General features: G+C 38.7%; 5 protein-coding genes and 2 pseudogenes across 13 annotated transcripts; 4 read left to right on the top strand and 3 right to left on the bottom strand.

Moving 5' to 3' along the window:
* Positions 1 to 5,252, top strand: LOC104761706 (uncharacterized). Its single transcript, XM_087507822.1, has 14 exons — positions 1 to 538; positions 969 to 1,127; positions 1,252 to 1,368; positions 1,452 to 1,536; positions 1,832 to 1,940; positions 2,031 to 2,098; positions 2,217 to 2,342; positions 2,416 to 3,428; positions 3,528 to 3,728; positions 3,828 to 3,888; positions 4,095 to 4,208; positions 4,376 to 4,489; positions 4,581 to 4,670; positions 4,787 to 5,252. The coding sequence occupies exons 1-14, from the start codon at positions 450 to 452 to the stop codon at positions 4,811 to 4,813; spliced, it is 2,373 nt and encodes a 790-aa protein (XP_087363948.1). The 5' UTR covers positions 1 to 449; the 3' UTR covers positions 4,814 to 5,252.
* A 154-nt stretch (positions 5,253 to 5,406) lies between these two features.
* On the bottom strand, positions 5,407 to 7,684 carry LOC104761697 (uncharacterized). 2 transcript variants are annotated; one of them, XM_087507823.1, is made up of 8 exons: positions 7,447 to 7,684; positions 7,108 to 7,320; positions 6,822 to 7,013; positions 6,533 to 6,733; positions 6,352 to 6,432; positions 5,931 to 6,054; positions 5,752 to 5,844; positions 5,407 to 5,639 (listed from the first exon to the last, which is right to left on the bottom strand). In XM_087507823.1, exons 1-8 carry the CDS (start codon positions 7,549 to 7,551, stop codon positions 5,566 to 5,568), a joined length of 1,083 nt encoding a protein of 360 aa, XP_087363949.1. In that variant the 5' UTR covers positions 7,552 to 7,684; the 3' UTR covers positions 5,407 to 5,565. The 2 variants fall into 2 exon arrangements, with proteins under 2 accessions (XP_087363949.1, XP_087363950.1); XM_087507824.1 differs by having other exon boundaries at positions 7,108 to 7,357; positions 7,447 to 7,665.
* A 3,343-nt stretch (positions 7,685 to 11,027) lies between these two features.
* LOC104761679 (ABC transporter C family member 5) lies at positions 11,028 to 17,692 on the top strand. 4 transcript variants are annotated; one of them, XM_087507817.1, is made up of 12 exons: positions 11,028 to 11,489; positions 11,687 to 13,828; positions 13,928 to 14,248; positions 14,334 to 14,420; positions 14,632 to 15,327; positions 15,410 to 15,574; positions 15,658 to 15,952; positions 16,039 to 16,253; positions 16,338 to 16,643; positions 16,758 to 16,821; positions 16,919 to 17,158; positions 17,259 to 17,692. In XM_087507817.1, exons 2-12 carry the CDS (start codon positions 11,789 to 11,791, stop codon positions 17,369 to 17,371), a joined length of 4,542 nt encoding a protein of 1,513 aa, XP_087363943.1. In that variant the 5' UTR covers positions 11,028 to 11,489; positions 11,687 to 11,788; the 3' UTR covers positions 17,372 to 17,692. The 4 variants fall into 4 exon arrangements, 3 of the variants coding, with proteins under 3 accessions (XP_087363943.1, XP_087363944.1, XP_087363945.1); XR_015594878.1 differs by lacking the exon at positions 17,259 to 17,692 and adding an exon at positions 14,506 to 14,554 and having other exon boundaries at positions 11,097 to 11,489; positions 16,919 to 17,060; XM_087507819.1 differs by having other exon boundaries at positions 11,108 to 11,489; positions 14,014 to 14,248.
* A 397-nt stretch (positions 17,693 to 18,089) lies between these two features.
* LOC104761657 (auxin-responsive protein IAA10-like) lies at positions 18,090 to 23,233 on the bottom strand. 3 transcript variants are annotated; one of them, XR_015594880.1, is made up of 6 exons: positions 22,559 to 23,103; positions 21,880 to 22,190; positions 21,656 to 21,788; positions 21,500 to 21,561; positions 21,303 to 21,394; positions 18,090 to 20,802 (listed from the first exon to the last, which is right to left on the bottom strand). XR_015594880.1 is itself a non-coding variant. In XM_019243236.2 (5 exons), exons 1-5 carry the CDS (start codon positions 22,822 to 22,824, stop codon positions 21,378 to 21,380), a joined length of 789 nt encoding a protein of 262 aa, XP_019098781.1. In that variant the 5' UTR covers positions 22,825 to 23,233; the 3' UTR covers positions 21,129 to 21,377. The 3 variants fall into 3 exon arrangements, 2 of the variants coding, with proteins under 2 accessions (XP_019098781.1, XP_087363947.1); XM_019243236.2 differs by lacking the exon at positions 18,090 to 20,802 and having other exon boundaries at positions 21,129 to 21,394; positions 22,559 to 23,233; XM_087507821.1 differs by lacking the exon at positions 18,090 to 20,802 and having other exon boundaries at positions 21,278 to 21,561; positions 22,559 to 23,223.
* On the top strand, positions 18,449 to 20,960 carry LOC104761670 (subtilisin-like protease SBT1.2 pseudogene; annotated as a pseudogene). The gene has a single exon (XR_015594879.1). The product of XR_015594879.1 is annotated as a subtilisin-like protease SBT1.2 pseudogene (transcript).
* Positions 23,234 to 23,249: 16 nt separating the features above from the next.
* LOC104761646 (hypothetical protein At1g04090) lies at positions 23,250 to 27,051 on the bottom strand. 2 transcript variants are annotated; one of them, XM_010484766.3, is made up of 4 exons: positions 26,080 to 27,051; positions 25,819 to 25,977; positions 25,308 to 25,439; positions 23,250 to 25,097 (listed from the first exon to the last, which is right to left on the bottom strand). In XM_010484766.3, exons 3-4 carry the CDS (start codon positions 25,411 to 25,413, stop codon positions 23,488 to 23,490), a joined length of 1,716 nt encoding a protein of 571 aa, XP_010483068.2. In that variant the 5' UTR covers positions 25,414 to 25,439; positions 25,819 to 25,977; positions 26,080 to 27,051; the 3' UTR covers positions 23,250 to 23,487. The 2 variants fall into 2 exon arrangements, with proteins under 2 accessions (XP_010483068.2, XP_019098776.2); XM_019243231.2 differs by having other exon boundaries at positions 25,819 to 27,004.
* Positions 25,454 to 26,989, top strand: LOC104761637 (uncharacterized; annotated as a pseudogene).
* Positions 27,052 to 27,973: the final 922 nt, after the last annotated feature.

Here is a 27,973-nt window from a genome sequence, read left to right as displayed (position 1 = left end):
CCGAGAGATTGGTTCAATCGAGGAAATCATAAGGATTACAATTCTCTCTTAAATTATATGAGGGTAGATATCGAAATAAAGAAAAACAGAAGGGTATGTAGTTAATTTTCAAAAGCATGTGTTGAGATAATCAAGAACAGGGGGCATTTCAATTAGAGAGAAGAAAAAAAAAAGGAGATCCTTTTTAATATATCGCAGACCTTCTTCTTCCTCAGCTATTATGGCCTCCTCCTGTTAGGTTTCTTCGTCGTCGCTCTTTCATCGGAATTTTAATTCCACCCATCTCGAGGACGGAGCCGCCGGCGAGGAAATTCGGGAAGATTAGATCGGCGATTTGGCCTTGTTCTTCTTCAACTAAAGATCTTCTAGTTAGGGTTTCGTCCCCTGTTTTGGCAGCATCTATGGATTCTCTGTCCACTGGGGTATTGATATGAATTTCAGCTTTAGAGATGACGGAATCTATCTGGTCACACGATCAACCTTCTCCACAGTCCATGATACCATCACCAAAACCAGTGGCTAATGTCCATCGCCAGAGGTCAGAGCTTGCTTAAATGACTTGACTTTGAATTTTGAATTGTACTAGAACCTTGTGACGCCTCTTAATTTTAGAAACTTGGAACTACTTTGCTCATGTTTTGGAGATCCAGCGTCAGATCAAGTAATTAGAAAGCTTGCTTTGGAGATCGTTGATATGCTTGTTTCCAAAATCTTGTCTTACGATTGGCTATTTAAGTATTTTTTGAAGTGGTAGATCTCATGTAGTATAGAGTTTTGGCATTCTAATTTATGTTCAAGTGGACAATTGTGCGGCTTATGGTGAGTCTGGGCTAGTTTCAGCAGTTCAGACAACAGTATTAACTTGGAAGTGATAATTGAACTTGCAACATTAAATTTCATGTTTTTGCCATTCCCAAACCTGCTGATCTGACCGGATCACTTTTGACATGGTTTGAGATATTATTCAGGTGTAGAAGCGTCTTCAAGTTGCTTGTCCAGAGGGAAATTTCACCAAAAACAAAGTTTGTGCCAAGAAAACGGTGGGGTGAAAGCCGATGGGATGCTGATTCGTCGTGTGGAACCAGTAGCGAACCAGTGAGCGAGCAGGGACATAATCTTATTTCATGGTACCTTGCATTCATCACTTATTCGCTCCTTTATTTCGAAACTGATGTATCTTCTGTGAAGATGAATTAACGTGACCCTACCCCGTTCGAGCTTCTGAATGTATACTGCTTTCCTTATATGCAGGGTCGAGGCAGAATCATTGCAGCATTTATCTGCTATATACTGTCCTCTTGTACCTCCTCCAAGGTCAACTATTGCAGCAGCTTTTAGCTCTGATGGAAGAACTCTTGCGTCTACACAGTAAGTATTATGAATCGTATTTGTTGTAATTTAATCAATCCCGTTTGCTAATGGGATTTACTTGATTTTTTTTTATCTTGTAGTGGTGACCACACAGTAAAGATTATCGATTGTGAGACAGGAAAATGCTTAAAAGTTTTGAGTGGCCATCGGAGGACACCTTGGGTGGTGAGTCAGAGATTAATATCCCTTTTCTCATAACTTCATTGACTCCATGATTTACCATGGTTACTAGGTAGCAGTTAAGGTTTCCTAATCTTACATCCTTAAGAAATCTGGTGGTGATCTTTGTCATTAGTTTTGTAAGTTGGATGATTTGTGTCAACTTTGTTATATACGTTTTTGGTGTAGCTAGTGAGAAAATACTTGCAATGGATTAAGTTGATTTGACTTGCTTGAAAAGATAATTTGCTATGCGTTATACCCACTGCTTAACTATCTAATGTTACTGAGTTCTCTACAGGTCAGATTCCATCCACGCCACTCAGAAATAGTTGCTAGTGGAAGTTTAGATCATGAGGTGCGCTTATGGAATACAAAAACTGCGGCATGTATTAGATCTCATGATTTCTGTAAGTGCTAGGCAGTATATTTCTTTGTTTTTTCTCTATTCTACTTTTCATCTAATTTACTCCTGGTCTCTTTCTTTCCTCTTTAAACAGATCGACCTATTGCTTCTATTGCTTTCCATGCTGATGGTGAATTACTTGCTGTTGCATCTGGTCATAAGGTATCTTATTCCCGTTTAATTCTCTCATAATTCACTAGCTAGTTGCAGGCAGCTAAGCCTTTTAGAATAATTTATTTGATCTAAATGTCTTACATCTGATGTTTTTTCTTTTTTGAAGTTGCACATATGGCATTATAATAGGATAGGGGAGGAATCCTCACCAGCAGTTGTGTTGAAGACAAGGCGTTCCCTGAGAGCTGTACACTTTCATCCACATGGGGTTCCTCTTCTCTTGACTGCAGAGGTAAGCTACAGATTGAAGTTTGGGTTACTAATCTGCCACATTGTGGGCTTACTCTATAAACTACAAATGGCAGGTGACTGACATTGATTCATCAGACTCCGCAATGACAAGAGCAACATCTCCAGGTTATTTGCGATATCCACCCCCTGCAATTTTCTTTACCAACACACAAAGTGGCAGTCGTACCAGTTTGACAGCTGAACTGCCACTTGTGCCATTACCGTACTTGCTCTTGCCTTCATATTCTGCTGATGGTCCACGAATACAATATTCTACTGGTAGTACTGGTTCAAGGAGTGCACAATCGAGGTTTCAGAGTAATCAAAGTTCTGTAGAACATGACGGCAGAACAACTTCACCTTCTCCTCTTCCCATGGCTATGTCTGGTGATCTTTCTGGTTCCTATCATGTCCCAGAAAACTCTGCAGGCAACCCAGTTGCTGGCCAAGCTGGAGCTAGAAACTCTACCACTGCAGTTGATGCCATGGATGTAGACGAAGCTCAACCTGTTGGAAGAAACAGTGTTCCTGGTCAAGTTTCAAGTCAGCCAGATTTACTAGAGTTTGGACAACTTCAGCAGTTGTTTCACTTTAGAGACAGAGGTTCCTGGGAGTTACCTTTTCTACAAGGGTGGTTGATGGCTCAAAGCCAAGCTGGTGCTAATCCAGTGGTACTTCCTAGTGGTAGTAATGGTCATGTCAACTCAACTCCTTTTACGGGTTCGTCTTCAACATCTCAATCATCCACAGCCAGTCTAGAGGCTGCAGTAGCGTCATTAGAAATTCCTGGTGGTGTTAACTTATATGGGGTTTCTGCAAGAGGTGATTCTCGGGACCGACTTATACAGTCCCGCTTCGCAGGATCTGGTTTAGCAGAAGGTCTTTCCTCTCGTAACACTCAGCATGAAGGAACTGATGCTCAGCCTGTGGTTAACAGAATCCCGTCTGAACTGGCTACTTCAATTGCTGCTGCAGAGTTGCCGTGTACTGTCAAACTGAGAGTGTGGTCACATGACATTAAAGACCCATGTGCAATACTGAAGTCTGACAAATGTCGAATAACTATACATCATGCTGTCCTTTGCAGGTAATTTATCTCCTTAATATTGTTGTGCTACAACTAGATGATCGTGATGCTATATTTCTCTTTTTGATGGAGATACATGATGTGTGGTTATCTTTGCAGTGAGATGGGAGCCCATTTTTCACCATGTGGGAGATATTTAGCAGCGTGTGTCGCATGTGTTATTCCTCATGCTGAGACAGATCCTGGTTTGCAGACGCTGGTCCAACAAGATTCGGGGCTTGCGACTTCCCCTACTCGACATCCAGTCACAGCACATCAAGTCATGTATGAACTTCGTGTGTATTCTCTCGAAAAGGAATCGTAAGTGCTACTTTCAATTTGATTTTTGGTCTTAATTATTACTTTTTTCAGATTTTTACACTGAAAACTTAAGAGAAAGTATCTTATGCATGTGTACAGATTTGGTTCAGTACTTGTGTCACGAGCAATCAGGGCGGCACATTGCTTGACCTCTATCCAGGTTAGCCACTTTTTAGGGAATTATTGGGTTGGGTATATTTGTTAGACATAAGACTGTGACAACTTTTTGTGGATATAACATTGTTCAAGGTTGTTTAAGTACGTCATAACTGCAAAGGTCATTGAGATTATCATCACTGATATAGTTGTTCACTAATTTGTATTATTGTGATGAAATACCTTATGATTAAAAAAATTTCCGTGCAGTTCTCACCAACCTCCGAGTACATATTGCTTGCATATGGTCGGCGTCATGGTTCTCTTTTGAAGAGCATTGTGAGTGATGGAGAAACAACATCACATTTTTTCACAGTGTTGGAGGTAATGTCTATGCTTCAGTAGTTGCGAATCTCTAGGCCAACAGAAAAGAATAGCAGACCCCATTTTTTCTTTTTTTTTTTGGCAATTAGCAGACCCCATTTTATATCTTACACTTTGATATTATACAAAGATTGTTTTTTTTTTTTTTTCGTTTTCTATTCCATCAGATTTACAGAGTATCAGATATGGAACTGGTGAGAGTACTTCCAAGCTCAGAGGATGAAGTTAATGTTGCCTGCTTTCATCCTTCTCCTGGGGGAGGTCTTGTCTATGGAACAAAGGTAAATAATCTAGAAATATAATCATAATGTGAAACTCTTCTTGGCGATACAAGTTTTACTTATACTGATATTTGCTCAATATTTATCTCAGGAGGGAAAACTAAGGATCTTCCGGTACAACACAGCTGCTGTATCCAACCTCACTGCACCTAACAGCTCTCCTGATGAGAATCTGTCCGAGGTAGAATTATTGAGAAGGTTGATTTTGGAACAATTTAAAAGAAAATGAATGAAGGCAATTTTGAACTAACATATGATATATTCCTATTTCCATCCTTGGAAAATTATGAACCACAGGTGCAGACATATGCATTAGAATGCTAGACGGAGCAGAATTTTGGGTCTCAACCATCAATACACACTCTTATAGAAAGATCTTGCATCGCAGGATTATTTATATTCCTCTGTTTCTTTTCCGGTAAACCCCAATTCTGCTTGCTTGCTGTCCTACCAGCTGTGCGATTCGAAACCTGTGAAGCCTTTTCTATGCACAGACAAGATGGTGGTCTCTTCTTCCTTTATTTCTTATATACTGTGGTTGGTCGCATGTTAGGATGGCCTCTCTCCAATTTGCGACCCTTTTTTTCTTTGAAAAAACCAAAAAAAAAAAAATGAAGCAGGTTTCTGAGTCTGTTGTTTAAAAGACTGCAGAAAAATGTAAAAAAAAAAAAAAAAAAAAGAAGATTTTTTTTGTTTGTTGTTGTAGCTTTGTAACTAAAGTTTGTAACCACGGTTTTTCTCTGTAAGATTTCTTTTTCACCTTGTTTTTCTTCTTTTACCTAGAATAATCCTCATCAAGACATGATCTGATGCTGTCACCTTGGCCGAGCCTATCAGTTCGTTGAGAATTGAGAACAGTTTGGGTCATGAATAGTAACACTTTCTGAATCTGTTATCTATTTTAAAAAACCAAAAGATTATGACAATCAATCAAATAAGCCGCAAAATATGTTTTTTCACCACTTTTACACGCACAAGTTTGAATTTTTCCTCAGTATAACATAAAAAAATATCCAAACTGTATTTTGATTTTGATGCAAAATCCTAATGCTAATCTCTCTTTATAACTCAATTCTTCAACTTGGTGGACTCCATTTGCCAGCGGTGAAGTCCTTGTAAAATTTGGACCTCTTTGATACAATGTAGAAGACTGTAACCAACGGAACCCCAAAAAGCAAGAAGAGAGAGGGAAATCAATAAACACAAACGAAGCCGATAGCAACTGTTAAGAAACAGACATCAATATGAGAATACAAACAAACCTGGAATCTCGGGGATGACAAAGTTAGGTTCTTTCAACACGTCATGCAATGTTCTTCTCTCGTTTACTTTAACCATACCCAACGAACCTTTCACTTTTTCCCCAATGCAAGGAAAATATGTTATATAGCAGAATTGACAATAAAAAGTGCATATATTATCTTAAGTTCAGGAATCTTACGGTAGGAGGGTGTTTTGTTTACACTTGTGCCCTCTTCTCCGGTAGTTTCAGCTTGAGAACCTTTTGTACCTTCTAGAAGATACTGGAGAACTCTACTCTTGGGCAATGGAGATCCTGAACTCGCCTAGAGAAGTGAAAGTCCCTAATGTTACTACAAGTACTTCATATAACACACTTTCGTCTATATAGTGTATCACTTTCTAATGGAGATTTTCAAATAAATCATCAACACAAAAAGTAGACTCTTGGAAATTGCAGTTAAAAAAAAGGAAGCCATATGTAAGAATTTGAGATGTGGACAAAACACAGAATAGATAAGCTGAAACACTTTAATTGGAAATACTATAGCTGCATGGAGCAGTAAAATCTAAAACAAGAGTTTGGTATACAGGAATGATTTGTGGGTGGAGTAATTGATTACCTCGTAATAAAGCTCAATAACATCACGTGAGTAGTCATTGTTTTTATCCCATGGCAGCGGCGGGCTGTCCTCTGAAAACATGTTTAGAGTGCTAAGGAGGGACAGAAAATGCATTGAGCAGAGAGGTTATCTAAATGAGATGCAAAAATAAGAAACGAAAGGAAACTGGGAAAAAGGATATCATATCAAGATGAGTTGCAAACATGTCAGTTTCACAGAAGTCCTCGACAAAGTCACTTGTCATGGCCTCTGCGTAAAGAAGCAGAACAGGCCAATGAAGAATGTTGTTTTTATCTAACATTGGCTGCTTCAAACCCGTGAGTTCTCGGTACATTGCTTTGCCAATCTTCACGCCTCTGTTCTCGATCGCAGAGAGACAAGCCTGCCGCAAAACCAATAGAAAACTGAATCAAATAAATGCCTAAGTGTTACATTGCTTATTAAGCTCTTGATTTTCAAGTAAAACAAACCTTGGCTTCAAACACAGCCCTTGAGACTTCAGCCTCATGTTGTTCTTTCTCATGCTTTTTTGAAATCACCAGTTTTAGAAGCTTCTTCAGGTCCTCGTTACTCGGGTCATTCTTGATTCCCTTTTCACAATAAGATTTTGCTTCGTTCAGCAAATCCAGTGACATTGATGCCTTTGCAGCTCGATAAACCGCCTTTGCAAACCACCAAAACCAGTCAGGGAAACGCCCAAAACGCTACAACGAAATAAAAAAATAATTGTTTATTAAAAGAAAAAAAAGTAGCTACCTTAACGTTTTCGGGAGATAACCTCATTGATTCCTCAGCATCGGTGAGTGCACGCCGATAGTTTCCTAATAGTAGATTAACATGAGCTCGATTCGAGAACAAAATTGAGGTCTCCGAGTCACTTAGAACTCTCTGATTAATGGCTTTCGTGTAACAATCAATCGCCTCAGAGTAATGTTTTTTCCCTTTCCTCACACATTCATTGCCTTGTTCCTGTGTTTGAACAAAGCACGAGAGAGTGGAGGCAACACTGTCAAAGAGTAATTATTGAGAAGAAGCATCGAATTAGGAGATTCAGAGCAAAATAGAAGGGGAGAGAGAGAGAGAGAGAGTGAGTACTTTGAATTCGATGGCGGCGGACTCTTTGATAGCAGAAATAGCGTCAAGATCAGCCTTTTCGCTCTCCGTCATCGGCTCCGAGCCCGCGTCCATCCATAGCGCCATCGATTCGCAGCGAACGCAACACTCGAAGATTCGATTAACCTAGACGAAGACGAAGACGGGGACCGGAGGAGTAGGAGAAGAAGCTTCGAGTTCTTTAGACTTGGGTTGGGACTTAGGGAGAACCAGAGAGACCGGTTTATTTCTATCGTTAGCCGAATACCGGTTTAATATTATCGACCCGGTTTGATCCTAATTATCGTTATGGGCTGAGAGCTTTATGGGCCCAAGTAATCCCATTGAAATAAGTTTTATACGCATACAAAATAATGAAACCCCTTGTATTATTATTTTATGATAAAGATTTACAAAATTCATATCAAGTTAGGTAAAGACAAAAAAAAAAAGAAAAAAAAAAAAGCGAAGTTCCATCGGAGTCTAAAAAGCGACTGAGGGGACAGTGCAAAAAGGTCGGTGACGGAGAAAACGACAATTCATAGAAGTTTCCATTACTATCGTTGAATTTAAGAAGGTAGGGCCTTCAATGGGCCTAAACTTGGCCGTACACTAATATATCTGGACCAGTATATCTCGTACAGATTTGTTAAATTCGCGTTCACCAAACAACGGTACCAAATAGTGAATACGAAATTAAGTTGTGTTGAGTTGAGATATTAAATCATCGATAGATTGATGGGATTATTAACAATTCAATGTCTGTATTAGGCACCATACAGATTACAGTCTACAGAGGCTTCGTAGGTCCATATAATTCGACATATCAAATTAATAACACGTGAGAGTAATGTGTTAGGTATACATTACATTCTAACACTATCATTATTCTTCTTCTTTTTTTTTTTTTTTTTTCCTTTTTTTTGTTAAGGACCACCACTATCATTATGCACGTTATATTACATAGGTTTGGAACCGAAAATTTTACCGACCTTTATGTTTTTTTTTTTTTTAACTCAAGTTTACCAACCTTTATGTTTTGTTTTTTTGAACATAAAATTAAGAATTACTGACTAATACTAATATATACTATACTGTACTAACACATTTATATAGGTTGAAATAATTATATTATTCCACATGTTTTTTACCAAATAAATGGAGATTTTTTTGTTTTGTAGAAAAAATAAATGGAGTTATGTCTATTTATTATACTATCCTACCAATAAAAATTCCATCTTTTATCACTAAATTATACTAAGTTCTTAAAAGTATTCACAGACGAGTTCTTAACTAGGATTAGTAAAGTTATAGAATCAAATCCATTTCTATTTTGCGTAATTTTCCATTTCTAATGATTTTTTCAACTTACTTAATCGATGACATCCGGTTTTCGACTTCTATTTCTGTTGTTGTTGTTTGTCCTCAAATGAACAATTTGCGTACGTAAGCCACATTTGGATATGTACTTAACAGTGCTCATGAATTGAGAAACATACTATTTTTTCTACTAAGAAAAGCGACCTTTGATGTTTGGAATTTGTTCTTATCCATAAAGAAATAATAAACGATAAAAAGACGAAAGATGATGGAAAGTGAGCTGGCGTTTAACTTAAAGTGGTATAAAAATGGTTTAGACAAAGCCATGACGATACCGAACAAACGCCAAATGACAAAACTACAGTAGCAACAACTATATTAAACTTGTCATTATTTCTGTTTAAAACTATAAATACATATCATCAAGAGGCTTCTAGATTAATTGTTACATCATCGTCTCAACTCTTACAAGTTACATCCCCAATCATCCATTATAGTGGAAATGTTTATTGTTCGTGAAAATGAAGTATGAAGAAGGATGATTGATTCTATATAGTATTTGAGAAAAATATAACCGAACACGTATAAACCTCATTGTGAACTAGAAATGGTTTAACGTACGTACCTGGCGTAGTACGTACCAACAGGAATATATTAACTAATCATGTACTAAATGACATCTTCATTCGCGTACATATATATTTGTTTAATGTATAGTCAGCAATAATTGACATTCATCATGTATTATTAGAAAATGGATAGCCACGTAAGAGATGCATGGCATGTGTAGTAAGTCGTCATCCGCACATCGAATATTATCTAAACAAACAAACAAACATACGGGCAGAAATAAACAATCATTTTATGTAAATCTATGATCTTATAGCTAGTTGCTTATTGATTGCAAACTCTATATATTCACCATAATATTAGTTTATATTCTAATTAATTAAGGGTCACCATTTCATCTTAATACTCTCAGACACACACTCTCACTTGACACTTGGGCAAGAGAGCATGTAGAATATGACTAACAAAGTTACAAGTACATCGAGTACCAGATTATGAATATGAATTTATAATTAATGTACGGTTAATTAGGTGGACATATGTCTTACACTGATAGATTCAACGCATTGAAAGTATGATTTTTAAAATAGTATTTGTATGTGGATCTTTGGACTAGCTCTATGCCTCTATATATATATATATATAAAGCCATTTTCATACTCTCAAAGTCAGAGCCGGACTTGACCCCATTGAAATGAAACATTGCAATGGGGCCCCCACATTTTTTGGAAATTTTTTTGATACAATGAGGCCCCCAAATACTCAAAAAATGTTACTTTTCAGAAATTTTAAGAGGTTGTTACAGTTTTTTTAGGACATTTGTATCTATATTTTTAAAATTAGATGTTTTGTTTAACTGATTTTTCTTTTTAGTCTATAGTTTTTATACTAGGAAAATTATGACTATATTTTTAAAAAATTTGTATGGGGCCCCTAAATGCTTTGGTCCGGCACCACTCAAAGTTAATCCTATTAGATATTATTTCAAGTTGACACTCGTTTGTCTCATTGTTTGGTCCAGAGATGTAAAATTGGTTTTCTTTCTTTTATATAGTGAAACGATAACGTATACATCTGCACTTTTTTACAAATGAATTTTTAAAAAGCTTCAATATGTTGTGTATACACACATATGTACATACGGAAACCAGAAGAATGAATTGTTAAAATAGACCTGCAATAACCGACATGTAATTTAACTATATGAATATTGCAGACTTGTAGTTGTAAACAACACATAGAATATAGTACTCACGTGTAGGAAGAATATTCCGTGGACCGTAAATAAGGTTCCTCCTCCATAGTAGTAGCTCAGCGCAAAATAATAGAATGGAATTAGCTAGATTAATAATGCAGATTTCATATTATTCTGATTCACAAAAGTGATCAATCTCACAAATCTCAATTTTTTTTTTGGTAGGTAAATGTGAACAATTTATTACTATTTATAACAACTTTTCTGAATGTTACGCAATCTGATACTAATAAAATTTTAAACGTGATGATAAAAAAAAAAATAGAGAGAATAAAAACGTAAAAAGCGGAATATGATTCCATTGCTTAGAATAGTTAAAAAGATTAGTAGTAATAATGATAGACGCTTTTATTGAAGAATTATGCGGTCAATAATTAAATAGTTTTGAATATCGTTACAAAGGACAACTGGAAAAAAAAAAAAAAAAAGGGTCACATTTACACGCACTCACATTGACGCATCTACGTCAAAGGCATCCATCGTAAGCACTCAAAAAGCTTACGGCTTTGTCACACACACGAACACTATTAAGCAAATACAGTAAGTCCAACGCAAAAAAAAAAAAAAAAAAAAAAAAAAAAGCAACTTTTTATTAACAAATCTCGAATCAATCGAAATCGACCCATAAAATTTCTTTTGCAAAAAGAAGAGATTAGAGAGAAAGAGAAGAAAAGATTATCTCTTTCGGCTTTTTCTTTTGTGGGTTAATTTAAGCGAAGCGAAGAGAGATCTTCTCTGCTTCTTCGTCTCTCTCTTTCTCTTGCTCTCACGGTTTCTTTCTCGATTGCTCTCTCTCTCACAAGAACCCAAGTGACGTCTGCTTTCAGCTGATTTGTTTCTTCCCCCTCTCTCTCTCTTCTTCTCTGGGGGACCTATTTGATTTTTGATCTATCAAAAGCTGGTGTGTTTGTGTTTCCTTTTTTTGTTTGTTTGTTTGTGTTTCCTTTTGTTTTTTTTGGGTATCTCTGTGATCGCGTCTACGTGTTGGGTTATTCAGAGAAACTCAATCTGTTTTGATTTGCAATGTGTCAATACTACACTTTTTGAAAAAGAAAAAAAAAAAAAAAAAGATTCATCGACTCTCGTTTGTTTTTGCAGCTACGGCTTATTTGGGATGTAGTGATGATGAGATGCTTGTTTTAGCTCGAAGTATCCGCCGTTTGTTCAAACTCTCTCTCACACTAATTCTTCTTCTCGATCATGGATTTTGACGAGATCTCGTTCTTCTTCCGAGATGATTTGCCACTATTGGAGCTCTGTTCTGTCGTCATCAACCTCTCACTTTTTCTTGTGTTTCTGTTTGCTGTCTCTGCGAGGCAGATTCTCGTCTGCGTGAGAAGAAGCAGAGATAGGTTCTCCAAGGACGATACGGTTTCTGCTTCTAATGTTAGCTTGGAAAGAGAGATTAACGATGTCACTGTTGGGTTTGGGTTTAAACTGTCTCTGCTCTGCTGCTTGTATGTGTTGGGCGTTCAAGTTTTGGTGTTAGGTTTTGATGGGGTTAAGGTTATAAGAGAAGTCAGTGACTGGTTCCTTCTTTGCTTTCCAGCTGCTCAGTGTTTAGCTTGGTTTGTCCTTAGCTTCTCAGTTCTTCATTTGAAATACAAATCATCAGAGAAGTTGCCTTTTTTGTTGAGGTTATGGTGGTTTTTATCGTTTTCGATTTGTTTGTGTACTATGTATGTGGATGGAAGAAGGCTAGCGATTGAAGGTTGGAGTGGTTGTGCTTCTCATGTTGTGGCCAATTTAGCTGTTACACCTGCTCTTGGGTTTCTTTGCTTTGTGGCTTTGAGAGGCGTTTCTGGTATTCAAGTTCGCCGAAGCTCTTCTGATCTTCAGGAGCCTTTGCTTGAAGAAGAAGAGGCAGCTTGTCTTAAAGTTACTCCATATAGTAGTGCTGGACTAGTTAGCCTGATCACACTTTCTTGGTTAGATCCACTTCTCTCGGCCGGTTCTAAAAGACCGCTTGAGCTTAAGGATATACCGCTTCTTGCACCTAGAGATAGAGCCAAGTCAAGTTACAAGGTCTTGAAGTCGAACTGGAAGAGATCAAAATCCGAGAATCCTTCAAAGCCTCCTTCTTTAGCTCGTGCCATTCTGAAATCATTCTGGAAAGAAGCAGCTTGCAATGCCGTCTTTGCTGGGTTGAATACTCTAGTGTCCTATGTGGGTCCTTATTTGATCAGCTACTTTGTTGATTATCTTGGAGGGAAGGAGATTTTCCCGCATGAAGGATATGTTCTCGCTGGGATATTCTTTACTTCCAAGCTTATAGAGACAGTCACCACCCGCCAATGGTATATGGGTGTTGATATCTTAGGGATGCATGTGAGATCAGCTTTAACAGCTATGGTATACCGAAAAGGTCTCAAACTTTCGAGTATAGCCAAGCAGAACCACACCAGCGGTGAAATTGTAAACTACATGGCAGTCGATGTCCAGCGCATAGGAGATTACTCATGGTATCTTCATGATATTTGGATGCTTCCGATGCAAATTATTCTTGCTCTTGCAATTTTATATAAAAGCGTGGGCATAGCTTCTGTAGCTACGTTGGTTGCTACAATAATCTCCATTCTTGTCACGATTCCATTGGCTAAGATTCAGGAAGACTATCAAGATAAATTGATGACTGCGAAAGATGAAAGAATGAGGAAAACGTCAGAGTGTCTTAGGAACATGAGAGTTCTGAAATTGCAGGCATGGGAAGATCGTTACAGAGTGAGATTGGAAGAAATGAGGGAAGAGGAGTATGGTTGGCTTCGCAAAGCCTTATATTCACAGGCTTTCGTTACTTTTATCTTTTGGAGTTCACCGATCTTTGTAGCCGCAGTTACATTCGCTACTTCGATATTCCTAGGCACTCAACTTACAGCTGGAGGTGTTCTTTCTGCTCTGGCAACATTCAGAATTCTTCAGGAGCCACTTAGGAACTTTCCTGATCTGGTATCAATGATGGCTCAGACAAAGGTTTCTCTTGATAGGATTTCCGGGTTCTTGCAGGAGGAAGAGCTACAGGAAGATGCAACTGTTGTTGTTCCACGTGGACTTTCAGATATAGCCATAGAGATTAAAGATGGTGTGTTTTGTTGGGACCCTTTTTCCTCTAGGCCGACATTATCTGGGATTCAGATGAAAGTGGAGAAGGGTATGCGTGTGGCTGTCTGTGGCACTGTTGGCTCTGGAAAATCAAGTTTTATCTCTTGCATCCTCGGGGAAATCCCAAAAATCTCTGGTGAAGTACGTTAATGTTTTGTGGTGTTTCGTCTCAATTGCTCCACTTGTATTTTAATATTCTCTTAATTATCATTGATCCACCTGCTGATAATTGTTATATAGGTTAGAATATGTGGTACTACTGGTTATGTGTCTCAATCGGCTTGGATTCAGTCTGGTAACATTGAAGAAAACATTCTATTTGGCAGTCCAATGGAGAAAGCAAGGTACAAGAATGTGATACAAGCATGCTCGCTAAAGAAAGATTTAGAGCTTTTCTCACATGGGGACCAAACTATTATCGGAGAGAGAGGTATAAATCTCAGCGGGGGTCAGAAACAGCGCGTACAACTTGCAAGAGCATTGTATCAAGATGCTGACATATATTTGCTAGATGACCCTTTTAGTGCTCTTGATGCACACACTGGCTCTGATTTATTTAGGGTAAGAAGCAATTTTATAACCTCAATCACTATTTCATATTTTGAGTCTGAATGTTTGCATAATGTGGTAATTAATGGTTATACAGGACTATATTCTATCTGCATTGGCTGAGAAAACTGTTGTTTTTGTGACGCATCAAGTTGAGTTTCTTCCTGCAGCTGATCTAATATTGGTAAGAAACTCATTTTCTCGGTTTTACTACGCACTAATTTTGGCTACTGTTGGTCCTTTTAGAAATGCTAAAGGGTCTCTTATAGGTGTTTAGCTTACCAGATGTGATGAACTTGTCTCTATTGTTGCAGAAAGGTAAAACTGTTGAAGGAGTATTCAAACTATTATTGTTATGACAAGCTCTGAAAATGTCTATTTGTGTTGTTTCGAAGGTTCTGAAGGAAGGCAGGATTATTCAATCGGGTAAATATGATGATCTGCTACAAGCAGGTACTGATTTTAAGGCCTTAGTGTCTGCGCATCACGAAGCAATTGAGGCCATGGACATCCCAAGTCTCTCCTCAGAAGACTCTGATGAAAATCCAATCCCTAATTTGATCTTGCATAATCCAAAGTCAGATGTTTTTGAAAATGACATTGAGACTTTGGCAAAGGAATTACAAGATGGTGGATCTTCTTCAGATCTAAAGGCAATCAAAGAGAAGAAGAAGAAAGCAAAGCGTTCCCGCAAAAAGCAGCTTGTCCAAGAAGAGGAAAGAGTAAAGGGAAAAGTCAGCATGAAGGTGTACTTGTCATATATGGGTGCAGCATATAAAGGGCTTTTGATTCCTCTTATTATACTCGCACAAGCTTCTTTCCAATTTCTTCAGATTGCTAGTAACTGGTGGATGGCTTGGGCGAATCCTCAAACTGAAGGTGACCAGTCTAAAGTGGATCCCACACTGCTTCTCATCGTTTATACGGCTTTGGCTTTTGGGAGCTCTGTGTTCATATTTGTACGAGCTGCTCTGGTTGCAACTTTCGGTCTGGCAGCCGCACAGAAACTCTTCTTGAATATGCTCAGAAGTGTGTTCCGAGCGCCAATGTCATTCTTTGATTCCACTCCTGCAGGAAGAATTTTGAATCGGGTATGTAGATGTGGTATTATAACCAAAATCCACCAGTTTCTGTATTACTTTTCTGATTTTGGGGATATTTATTGGTGGGCAGGTTTCTATTGATCAAAGTGTTGTGGATCTTGACATTCCTTTTAGACTCGGTGGGTTTGCTTCAACTACAATACAACTCTTTGGGATTGTCGCTGTAATGACTAATGTTACATGGCAAGTTTTCCTTCTTGTTGTTCCGGTAGCGGTTGCTTGCTTTTGGATGCAGGTAAATCTATTTCCTATTTTCCTTCTGAATAACTCTTTAAAGATTTTTTTTAATAATTGACTGATTTTGAAATCAATTGGCAGAAATATTACATGGCTTCTTCAAGAGAATTGGTTCGGATTGTTAGTATCCAGAAGTCTCCAATAATTCACCTTTTTGGAGAATCAATTGCTGGTGCTGCCACAATAAGAGGGTTTGGCCAGGAAAAAAGATTTATCAAAAGGAATCTTTATCTTCTCGATTGTTTTGTTCGACCTTTCTTCTGCAGTATCGCTGCTATCGAATGGCTTTGTTTACGCATGGAATTACTTTCCACACTTGTATTTGCTTTCTGTATGGTTTTACTCGTCAGTTTTCCACATGGAACCATTGATCCAAGTAAGTATCTTTAGTTCCTTCAACAAAAAAAAATCAACGAGAAGCTGTGTTTTCTAATAATAGTAATGTTTTTGTTGTAATAATAGGCATGGCAGGGCTTGCTGTGACATATGGGCTGAACTTGAATGGACGCCTATCACGATGGATACTTAGCTTTTGTAAGCTTGAAAACAAAATTATCTCAATCGAAAGGATTTATCAGTATAGTCAGATTTTAGGAGAAGCACCACCGATTGTCGAAGATTTCCGCCCACCGTCCTCGTGGCCTGAAACGGGAACAATAGAGTTACTTGATGTTAAGGTACTAATTCAAAAATAGTATTTTTACTACCTTCTCTGCACTTATATTTCTCTGTTTTCTTATTGTTTCGTGTTCTTTTTTAAGGTTCGTTATGCTGAGAATCTTCCAACAGTACTCCATGGGGTAAGCTGTTTGTTTCCGGGTGGAAAAAAGATTGGAATTGTGGGGAGAACGGGAAGCGGGAAGTCAACTTTGATTCAAGCTTTGTTTCGGTTGATTGAGCCAACTTCTGGCAAAATTACTATAGACAACATAGATATTTCTCGAATTGGTCTTCATGATCTCCGTAGTCGCCTTGGTATTATACCTCAAGATCCTACATTATTTGAAGGAACAATCCGAGCTAATCTTGACCCACTCGAAGAACATTCAGATGATAAAATCTGGGAGGTATATATTACTACGTTGTTACGTACTTTGTCTTGTTTCTGCCTTAGTAGATGTTAATCCCTTGGAGGAATTGGAATTTGTTTCTAGAGGTTTTACTCAACTTTTTGCTTACAGGCGCTTGACAAATCCCAGCTTGGAGACGTTGTTAGAGGAAAAGACCTAAAACTTGACTCTCCAGGTAAACTATTTGCACCAAAAAAGTCGCTTTTTCCTTTTAATTCCGGTAGTTTCGCTTCTTTCTACTGATTTTTGGACTCAAAACATGAATCAAATAGTACTGGAAAATGGAGATAACTGGAGTGTTGGGCAGAGACAGCTTGTGTCACTTGGACGAGCATTACTAAAACAAGCGAAAATACTTGTGCTTGATGAAGCAACAGCATCAGTTGATACAGCAACAGACAATCTGATCCAGAAGATCATCAGAACCGAGTTTGAAGACTGCACGGTCTGCACCATTGCTCACCGGATCCCAACTGTTATCGACAGTGACCTTGTTTTGGTTCTTAGCGACGGTAAGTCATATACAAATAAAAAAACATTAAACGACCCTTTATCTCCATATAACCTGTCTTTTGAAGAATTCAGTGTTGTGTTACGGTTTGTGTTGCACAGGTAGAGTAGCAGAGTTTGATACTCCTGCGAGGCTACTAGAAGACAAATCATCGATGTTCTTGAAATTGGTAACAGAATACTCCTCAAGATCTACTGGGATCCCTGATTTTTGATCATCCATGTTAAAAAAAAAGTTCAGTTTAGGGAGGGGTTTCTCAAGAGGATATAAAAGAACTGAAATGTGACAAAAGCTGAAGGTCTAACCGTCTAAGTAAGGGAGAGTTTTCCACTGGGTTTAAAGAGAAAGAGCATGAAATGATGCAATCTTCAAGCTTAAAAAACTTTGGGGTTTAAATTCTCATCTTTTGACATTGGGAGAAAACCTTTTTGTACGGAACAGTTAGTTTATATGTGCTTTTGATGTTATTAATAATCTGGCAAAAACAGAGAAAGATTAGAAGAGATCAATGAGTAGCTTAATCCTTTGTTAATCATCCAAGATACAATTGTATAATACTGGTGACTATTCTGTACTGGGCTTATGATGAGCGTCATATGAAGCCCAATAGCAGTATTGTGACGTTGTAGTACCCGGTGAAGAAAACGAGGCGTGTGGAGCGTGCGTGTATAAATGCGCCCGTAGTGAACGAAACACTCACCACGCTGCTGCATTTAATTTCCTTCAACGGTCGTATTTTTTTTTTTAAGGCTATATAATTATATAATTAGTAACTTAAACATATTAAAAAAACAAAAATTGCATTGGCCAATGGTTGATTTATTGAGTTTGAGTACATAAATAATTTCATTAATCCAGTAAAACTTCAACGGAAACCAAATGAATTTCAAAATTCGGTGTTGCTCAAAAAGGGCAAAACAAAACTAATAATATACGCAATAAAATCTAACCATTAAATCTCGTGAAGAAGCAAAATGTAAAAAAACACAGAGAGACAAAAGGCAGACAAAAAAAAGCCTTACAAGTGAAAAACTTGAACAGCTTCACTTAATAGTTCCTGTCCTGAGCTTTGAAAAAACAAAAGAGAAGAAGCTCCTACCCTCTGCAACATACAAAGGATACTCGTGATGCAGAGCTCTTACTCTTCACGAGCTTCATCATCTTCTTCCTTAGACTCCGAACCCCAGGTTTTGAATTCTCTTCACTCTTCTTTAAATACCCATTTCTTCTTCTCCAATACCATGCACTTCAACAACACTAAACAACCACCTCCTTTCTTGAGCTCGCTGCAATGGAATCCAAAATTTTCCTACTCTGCACTACCTTCCTCCTTCTCTTCTGTTCTTCTTTCCCTTCCTCAAAAGGCCTACAGAAACAGACTTACATTGTTCAGCTTCATCCTAACACTGAAACTGCTAAAACCTTTACCTCAAAGTTTGATTGGCATCTTTCTTTCCTCCAAGAAGCGGTTTTGGGTGTTGAAGAAGAAGAGCCTTCTTCACGACTTCTCTACTCCTATGGCTTTGCCATGGAAGGCTTTGCTGCTCAATTAACTGAATCAGAAGCCGAGATGCTGAGATATTCACCTGAAGTTGTAGCAGTGAGACCTGACCATGTTCTCCAGGTTCAAACAACTTACTCTTACAAGTTCTTGGGACTTGACGGTCTTGGCAACTCCGGTGTATGGTCTAAATCTCGGTTTGGTCAAGGCACAATTGTCGGCGTGCTTGATACAGGAGTTTGGCCTGAAAGTCCTAGCTTTGACGATACCGGGATGCCTTCTGTTCCACGGAAATGGAAAGGTATTTGCCAAGAAGGAGAGAACTTCAGTTCCTCGAGCTGTAACCGTAAGCTAATCGGTGCTAGATTCTTCATCAGAGGACACCGTGTCGCTAACTCGCCAGAGGAATCACCAAACATGCCTCGTGAGTACATCTCGGCAAGAGATTCAACGGGACATGGGACTCACACGGCTTCAACAGGTTGTGGATCCTCTGTTTCGATGGCAAGTGTTCTTGGCAATGGAGCTGGTGTGGCTCGTGGGATGGCACCTGGAGCTCACATTGCAGTCTATAAAGTTTGTTGGTTCAATGGTTGTTACAGCTCTGACATTCTAGCAGCTATAGATGTAGCGATTCAAGATAAAGTCGATGTTCTTTCGCTCTCCCTAGGCGGTTTCCCCATTCCTTTGTACGATGACACAATTGCCATTGGAACCTTCCGAGCCATGGAACGTGGTATATCTGTAATCTGTGCAGCTGGTAACAATGGTCCAATCGAAAGCTCGGTTGCAAACTCAGCTCCTTGGGTCTCAACCATTGGTGCAGGCACGCTTGATCGAAAGTTTCCTGCTGTGGTCCGATTAGCCAACGGAAAGCTTCTCTATGGAGAGTCCTTGTATCCGGGGAAAGGTTTGAAGAATGCCGAAAGAGAGGTTGAGGTTATTTACGTCACGGGAGGAGAAAAAGGAAGTGAGTTCTGCTTGAGAGGGTCACTTCCAAGAGATAAAATCCAAGGCAAAATGGTGATTTGTGACCGAGGTGTCAATGGAAGATCGGAGAAAGGTGAAGCGATTAAAGAAGTAGGTGGAGTTGCTATGATCTTAGCCAACACAGAGATCAACCAAGAAGAAGATTCTGTTGACGTTCATCTCTTACCAGCTACATTGATCGGTTACGCCGAGTCAGTTCTTCTGAAAGCTTATGTTAATGCCACGGTGAAACCAAAGGCACGGATCATTTTTGGTGGGACGGTGACTGGGCGGTCAAGAGCACCAGAAGTGGCTCAGTTTTCAGCTCGAGGACCGAGTTTAGCCAATCCTTCGATATTAAAACCGGACATGATTGCTCCGGGAGTCAACATCATCGCAGCTTGGCCTCAGAATCTAGGACCAACTGGACTTCCTTATGACACCAGAAGAGTTAACTTCACTGTAATGTCAGGAACTTCAATGTCGTGTCCACATGTTAGCGGAATCACTGCTCTTATCCGGTCTACATACCCGAATTGGTCTCCCGCTGCAATCAAGTCCGCATTGATGACAACAGCGGATTTGTATGATCGTCGAGGCAAAGCGATAAAGGACGGTAACAAACCAGCTGGTGTGTTTGCCATTGGAGCAGGGCATGTAAGTCCGCAAAAGGCAATAAATCCGGGATTGGTTTACAACATTCAACCAGTGGACTACATTACTTACCTCTGCACGCTAGGTTTCACAAGAGCAGACATTTTAGCAATCACTCACAAGAACGTGACCTGCAACGGGATACTACGAAAGAATCCAGGGTTTAGCCTCAATTACCCATCAATTTCAGTGATTTTCAAACGTGGCAAGACGACAGAGATGACCACAAGACGTGTGACTAACGTTGGAAGCCCTAATTCAATATACTCGGTGAATGTCAAGGCTCCTGAGGGGGTCAAAGTGGTTGTAAACCCTAAGAGACTTGTGTTTAACCACGCAGATCAAACGCTGAGTTATCGAGTATGGTTTGTGTTGAAGAAGAGAAACAGAGGAAAGAGTGTGGCTACCTTTGCACAGGGACAGTTGACTTGGGTCAACTCGCGGAACCAGATGCAGCGAGTTAGGAGCCCAATCTCTGTGACTTTGAAGAATTGAGCCAATGAAGGGAAACGTTACATTCTCTGTTTCAAAAGTTTGTGTTAGCTTTAAAAAGTAGATTTATTAGGTTTTGATGCTAAGAAAACCTAGTGAAGCTGATTCATTGATGTTATTCTTCTACACACACTAGCTGTATTTCATTTTTCAGATTTTGAAAATGACACTGCCGGTGATTCTATCATATAGTTCGATTTCATCACTAAACCCTAATCCAGATGCTTGCTTTCTTTGATTTTTCTGCACAATCAAGCACTAAAACAACAAATTAACTGGCCAATATCGAGTTATGCGATCAAAAGGAAATAAATTGAGTTCGAGCTGTCTATTGAGTCAGGCGCCATAGGAGCGATAAACCCTAAATACTACTGTATTCAAATATCTTCAAAGAGAAGGTTCAGTTGTTGTTTGATATTCACAAACGACCACAAGAGACATGTACATTTGTGTATACTCATATATCTGAATGTGATTAACAATTTACAGATCAAAGAGATGTAATGAATTGAAGAAACAAGAAACGAACCCTGGCTTTTGTTTTAAGTAAAAACAATATATCTGTGTTCTTGTCTCTTTTCATATCCCTCTGTTCCCACTTCCATCATTGATCATATGCACCTGACAGAATATAATTCACCTTCAGATCGATGTTGGGCTGAAAAGGGGTTCTTAACAAATGCAGAGACGATCTGAGACAGGGCATTGATGTTTTTTGCTATATACCAACTCCGGTTTCACTTGATGTCTTCATGATTCTCAGTCTTTTCACGGACCCAAGGAACATCCTGAGAACATGAAAAGATCGTTTGAACTGTAATTGATGTGCTACATAACAAATAAAGATGATAAATAAGGAAGATATAAAGGGCGAATACGTACTGCCAAGGAACATCTCCTACAAGCATCCAATCTCCGTCTTTATCTTGATACGTTATGATATATTCTGATGAGCCATCCAACAATTTACAAGCTTGTGTTTCCTTGATTTTCTTGCTTACTTGTGTGTTTGATCCTGCAAATTGATCGATTAAAACCAGTCAAATTCAAGAAACACAGAATTCGAAAAGCAGAATCACATGAAATAGAATTTAAAAAAAACTGACCTGTTACAGAAGAAGGTATCTGAAAAAACATTTGTTCCAAAGTTTTCGCCAAGGCTTCATAAGACTCCAGAGCATTGAGGTCAACCTTCCTTCCAATTATAACTCCGTCCATTGTCACCTTCACAAGCATAGAAGTCCTAATAGATTTGATAAAGGAATCATCATCCTTCTTTGCAGCCACCACGCCAATTTTTGTTGTGTCCTTTGGAATGTCAGAACTCAAGGTACCTTCGGTAACTAATGACTTAGCTTGGTTGACCAAACTGTTAATTCTGTAAGTCCGTAGAGGCGGCCAACCTATGGCAACTTGCCTGCTCCATTACCAGAAGAAATTAAAATCAGAAATAGCAAACTGCAATATACAAGAGAAACAGTATGACATTACCAATGTAATCCACAAGTATAAAACAAAAACATTTCAGAGAACTCTGCAATTGATCCAGTTCTGTGGTAAATTCATTCGTCCATTACATATTTACGTATAGGTCTAAAATTAGAAGAAGAGATAGCAAAAATCAGTATAAAAGACAAGAGAAGAGACATAATATAACATTGCCAGTGAAATCCAAAAGCATAACTCAATCTAAAAACTCTATTTCAAAATCTACCTAGAATCTGAGACAACTCATACACATACATAACACACATATGGTCTATAAGTCAGTGAGATGGAGTTTACCTGGTAGCGTTTGAGGCAGCGGCAGAAGAATCAGCAGATCGTTTCGTTCCACTTTCTCTGGTGAGAGAAGAAGACGAGGAAGACAAAGAAGATCGAACCTTCCGACGACCTTTCAGACCAATGCTAAGACCCAAAGCTAGGTCGAGCTCTGTCTCTGACACCGACTCTTCAGGGCAAGAAGAATCCTCCGAGGAAAGTGCGGCGTTGTCGTCTTCTCCGATCATCACCGACCCACTTGAAGAACAAACATCTCCGAAACCATTCATAATCCCCAAAATCAATAAACGAAACACACAAAGAAAGAAGACGAAAAACGCCACTCAGTGGCTAATAAGAAGAACCCTTGATTCAAATCAAATCATCGATCAAGTCTGAAGAAACCCATTAAACATTAAAGGTTTCAACTTTTCAACACCTCTTAGAATTCTGAAATCTCGAGACAGAATTAACGCAAAAAAAAAAAAAAAAAAAAAAAAAAAAAAAAAAAAGAATCTTCAGGTAACGCACGGATCCCAGAGCTAAAATTGGGAACAAAACGAGGTTTCTTCTCTTGATTCGAGAGGGCGACTTCGATTCACGCGGATCAAAAACAAGAAAAAAAACGAAACTTTTTATCAGAGAAAGAGAGAGAAGGAGAAAGGAAAAAGCGGAAACGGTACACGAATGAATATGTGTGCGTTTGGTTTGGGGGTTTGTTCGTCTAATCAGTGTAATAAATAAGTTTGTTTGTTTATTTAATTACATCGTGGGACCCACCTGTATACACTTCTAACGACAAGTGTTTTACGTTAATCCTACGCTAATTGTGTTTATTAATCTTTCCGTAATTAAAGCTTCTTCTTCTTCTTCTTCCTTTACAAGCAAACAATCGGTTAGGGCGGGCGGGGCTCCCATGGTAATCTCACCTTTCCCGTAACAGTGAGCTTTCTTCACCATCTTTCATCGCCGTACCAGTTGTTCTTCTCCTTTGGTCCCGTCGGACCTTCCTCGCCGGACAATTCTACTGGAAGTTTTCTCAGTATTGTGGCGAGTGAAACCCTAATCGTCCTCGGAAATCGAGTCATCAACCTCTCTATCTCCTCCCTTGAATCGTACACAACCTTTGGTCCCCATTCTCTCATATACTGCAGCCACGGCGCTTCTGCCACCACCACACCGTCACCGCTTAGATACTCTGCCGCAACGATCTCATACTTTGAGCTCGAATCAACCAAGAGATCGCTACTAGCAGTGTCGTTCCTTATCCCAATTCCAAGCATCGTCGATCCCTGTAGGTAAGTCCCAGCCTTAGGAAAGCTTGCGTGACCATGTTTCGACGAGTATACAACTGCTCTGTTGCTTCCGGGAATGAACTCTAGGTCGTAGGCTTCGATCCATTCGCCCCCACTGTGCTGAGAGAAGTAGATTGAGTAAAGCTCACCTGAGAAATTACTGATTCGGAGAGTGAAATGTTCCCAATCGCAGACGTGCTGTCCGATGCTGATCAACGAGACATCGACCAGTCCTAGTTTTAACGTCGCTGGTCCATTAAAAGGACAGAAGATCCAGAAGACGAGATCCGTGAACGTTCCTCCAAGAGCAGGCTTAACGTGAATGTAAAGTTTCGAGCTTTCAAGGTTCCCTCGCTTGACGAAATCTCTTTGTTGATCATCACACGGCAAATCAATCCAATACTGTTTGTCATTGCTTCCTCCTGAAGGCAAATTCGAGCCATTTTCTTCGATAAGTTGATCAATCGGATTTCCCTTTTCGCAGAGAAGTGCACCGTTCTTGAAGAACCAAGATACAGAAGAAGGCAAGTAGATTTCACCAGGGTGGAAGACTAGTGTAGGACCATAGTGTTGAATCAAACCTTGAATCTGATCAACATTTGGCATAGCGTGTAAACCCGAATCTAGATTCTTTAGACAAGCAATACCAATACCGAGACCTTCTCTACCAGCAACAAGCCGAGTTCTGCAGAAGAAAGTACCAGCAGAGACACCTCTGCCCCACATTCCTCGGTCTTTAGGCCGAATTCTCCATATGAACAAAGGAACACCTAAAGGTTCTGAGACAGCAGTGACAATGACATTGTGGGTTTCACATTCATCAGTAAGATCAGATCTAACACATCTAACTACATTCAGCTCTGGTTTCGCGGAAGTCTTTGTAACCACAAAACCAATCGGTCTATACCCTTCAGGAGGCTGCGGTAACCAGAAGTAACCGCGTCCGCTACGTTCTTCTTCTGCTGAATCATTCGAGCTCCAGAAAAGAGTAAAATCAACAGGTTCCACTAACGCAGGTTTCTGTTCATCCTGTTCTAATGAATCCACTAAATCTCTTGCCACAAGAACATAACCTCTCAATGGATGAGAATCAGATTGACAGTAGTGACCTAAGCATTGGAAGTTTGTAGGCAACAAACCCTTTGGTTTGTAGAAGGAAATGCTCTTGTTCTTCTCTGTCGATCTGTATCGCCATATGAATTCAAAATCCGTAATTTTGATGACTTCCAATTTTCCGAGATTGATTGTTCCAGAGCCAAATCCTTTACCTGACCAGTTTCAATGGATGCAGAGAAAAAACAAAAATCAGAGAATCTCTAAAGAATCTTTTTCACCTGTTTAAAGATTCTGATTAACCATAGTTTGAATTACATTAGCGGATATAGGGGAGAGATCGAAATTGAATTAGATTGAATTTTGGAAATACGAATCGCGAACAAATTAGAGAAGTCGGGAATTTGATGGAATCGGAGTTTTACCTGGAGGCCATTGGGGAATGGGAGACGGAAGGGAGAAGGTTACAGGGTCTTTTAATGGCGGTAGATCTGTCACATTGTTCCAATGGAGACATTTGTAACCCAACATATTCCCTCTCTGATCTCACCAAAACCCTAATGAAAGGAAGATGAAAGATGTCAGCTTTGTATGTTGCATCCCTTTAAGCTTTTAGCCCTTCGGAATAAACAAAAGTTTTAGTTTTTTATACTTTATTTTCTTCTTATTAGAGAAAACTCTCAAGAAAGAACCAAAAAAAAGTCACGAATTTCACAGTTTTATGCAAATTCTAAATTTGTATTGGTTTTAATTCTACACATCACCGACTACCGTGGGGGACAAGTTAACATCACCTCTGTTTTTCCAATAAACTTGTTATCAACATAAGTAACAAACAAGATTTTGATGAACACGAGAAACTTTTGGACTGTCGCACAAAAACAAAAGGGTAATATTGCTATATACCACTTGACCGAAAAAGAATTAGGAGAATACCACATTGTCAGATTTTGTGGGTAAATAGCATTTTCTGGAGTAGGTTTGATAGTTCTTCTTCTGATTTGATTGAGATTAGTGTCGCGAGATCTCCGTTTGGTAATTGACATCTTAGATCAACGGAGTAACCGCATAATTCACATAGTTTCTTCATCAGCTCTGTAGAAGCGAAATCAAAATTAAAAAATCAATCTCAGCTGATTGAGGAAAAATCGGAAGTCGAGGATACGAAATTGAAGTGGAGTGGAGTTGGAGACGGACCTGAGAAAGAGATAGAACGATCGACGGATAGCTAAAGGAAGATAACATTGTAATTTAAACTGCCTAGAGATCTGAAGCAAAATAACATTGTAATAGAGATCTGAAGAAAGAACAGCTCAAAACCTCTGTTTCTTCTTTCTCTAAGGGTTTTTTCTTCTTCGTAGGCTATCACCACGCCAATTGATTCGTTTAGTACTCAGAAAACTAAACCAAGAAAGATGAAGAGGCTTGCGAAGAAGTCTCGTGTTCACATAATCTTGGATCTGTTTTTCCGGGCAATGGAGATAATCGTGGTTTTGGTCACAGTAGCTAAGCTCTGTTATGAGCTCGTTATCACGTTCCAGGATTCTGGTTTCGCAGCTGTTATTCTCGCAAACCGTAGTCTTGCGTTCGCTGTAGGAAACGCGATAGTCATCGCTCTGATCGCTAAATCCGGTCTTCTCTTGAATCAAGAACTTGATCACAAGTGCAAAAGAAACGATCTTTACGAGGAGTTTGTTCGGGAGAGCTCAAGGAGAGACGGAGGAATCTCACGAGCAGAGGTCAGAGAAAAACAGAGTGAAGCGGAGAGAGCGAGGCTAAACAGAGCATCACAGAGAACAGAGTAAAAGAGAACGAAGAGAAACAGAGCAAATCTGAGAAGAAGACGAAACAAATCACCATTTATGAGAAGGGAGTGAAACAGAGCAAACCCGAGAAGTTGACAAAGCAGATCTTCACAGTGAACAGAGAGAAACAGAGCGTCGTAGTTGAGCATGAGGACATAACTGTGGAGATGGAGAAACCGAATTTGACTAAGAAGAGACGGAGTCAGAATTACCAACGAAGCCAGTCGGAGAATCTGAAGGGTTTGGAGAAAAGTTCTTGTGGAAGGTTGAAGAGATCGGAGACGGATCTGAGAAAGAGATAGAACGATCGACGGATAGGTAAAGGAGGATAACATTGTAATTTAAACTGCCTAGAACGACACGCACTGTTAACTTTGTGGTATTTTGTTAAATATGTTTTGTTATTGTGCTATGTACTGCATATACTCAAAACAAAATATATTTTCTCCAATATATCTAAATATACCCCATAAGTTGCACTAGTGTGTTTTATTTACCCATAAATTCTAAAATTTAGGTCCATTCCCCAATACTACTTTCAAAATTTTGATCAATTTCGGAAATATATATGTGAATTTCTTTTAAGAGAAATCTAACAATTTTACCATATGTCTATTAGTAGTGTAGTTTCCAAACTACCACATCTCAAAATTCTTTTCTAAAATACCATAACCATTAAATAAAATGATTGTAATATCCTTACCCAAAAACTAAACAAAACACTTATTATTTTACTCATTATCTTTCTCTCCCATCTCACCTTTGACTTTTTTATTTTTATTTTTAATTTTCTACAGTTTTTGTTTTTTTACTTTTTCTTTTCTTTTTTTACTTCTTTACCTTCTTTACCTTCTTTCTTTTAATTACAACTATTTTACAAAGACAATACTTTATTTACTGGATAGACAAGTTTTACACTTGTCTACAATGTCCATTTGTTCTCTATTAAATTTGTCATGCACTAGATGATTCACAAAAATTATAGTAAACAATATTTTTATTAACTCGGTGGACCAGTTTTAAACTCGCACAAAGAAGAGACAACTAGTCTTTTATTTATTTATGTTCTAGACAAGTAATTTAAGATAATAGACAAGTTTGTACTCCTCGAATTGTCTACAAAACACTCACAAAACTAAATTTTGTCCACCTTATTTCACCAAATTTCGTAGACAATATTTATTTGTTTTTTGATCCACAGAAAAACAACAAAATAACTTTTCAAATAAATATCTCCTCTCGATTCCACGTCACATAAAAAATGAGAGAGTTTTGTTTTCTAAAAT

The sequence above is a fragment of the Camelina sativa genome, chromosome 3 (genome assembly GCF_030686135.1).
Source record: "Camelina sativa cultivar CO46 ecotype springtype chromosome 3, ASM3068613v1".
Lineage (NCBI taxonomy): Eukaryota > Viridiplantae > Streptophyta > Magnoliopsida > Brassicales > Brassicaceae > Camelina > Camelina sativa.
Note: the sequence above shows the minus strand (reverse complement) of the source record. Positions and strands in the feature narration are given on the sequence as shown.

Coding starts and splice junctions, on each gene's coding strand:
- LOC104761706 (XM_087507822.1), top strand. CDS start 450: ATGACGGAATCTATCTGGTCACACGATCAACCTTCTCCACAGTCCATG. Junction 1,537..1,831: donor ATCGGAGGACACCTTGGGTG/GTGAGTCAGAGA, acceptor AGTTCTCTACAG/GTCAGATTCCATCCACGCCA. Junction 4,490..4,580: donor GTCTTGTCTATGGAACAAAG/GTAAATAATCTA, acceptor TATTTATCTCAG/GAGGGAAAACTAAGGATCTT.
- LOC104761697 (XM_087507823.1), bottom strand. CDS start 7,551: ATGGCGCTATGGATGGACGCGGGCTCGGAGCCGATGACGGAGAGCGAA. Junction 7,014..7,107: donor TATCTCCCGAAAACGTTAAG/GTAGCTACTTTT, acceptor TGGTTTGCAAAG/GCGGTTTATCGAGCTGCAAA. Junction 6,433..6,532: donor TTGCAACTCATCTTGATATG/ATATCCTTTTTC, acceptor AGCACTCTAAAC/ATGTTTTCAGAGGACAGCCC.
- LOC104761679 (XM_087507817.1), top strand. CDS start 11,789: ATGGATTTTGACGAGATCTCGTTCTTCTTCCGAGATGATTTGCCACTA. Junction 13,829..13,927: donor TCCCAAAAATCTCTGGTGAA/GTACGTTAATGT, acceptor ATTGTTATATAG/GTTAGAATATGTGGTACTAC. Junction 17,159..17,258: donor TGTTTTGGTTCTTAGCGACG/GTAAGTCATATA, acceptor TGTGTTGCACAG/GTAGAGTAGCAGAGTTTGAT.
- LOC104761657 (XM_019243236.2), bottom strand. CDS start 22,824: ATGAATGGTTTCGGAGATGTTTGTTCTTCAAGTGGGTCGGTGATGATC. Junction 22,191..22,558: donor GCTGCCTCAAACGCTACCAG/GTAAACTCCATC, acceptor GTAATGGAGCAG/GCAAGTTGCCATAGGTTGGC. Junction 21,562..21,655: donor GTAGGAGATGTTCCTTGGCA/GTACGTATTCGC, acceptor TCATGTTCTCAG/GATGTTCCTTGGGTCCGTGA.
- LOC104761646 (XM_010484766.3), bottom strand. CDS start 25,413: ATGTTGGGTTACAAATGTCTCCATTGGAACAATGTGACAGATCTACCG. Junction 25,098..25,307: donor CATTCCCCAATGGCCTCCAG/GTAAAACTCCGA, acceptor GAAACTGGTCAG/GTAAAGGATTTGGCTCTGGA.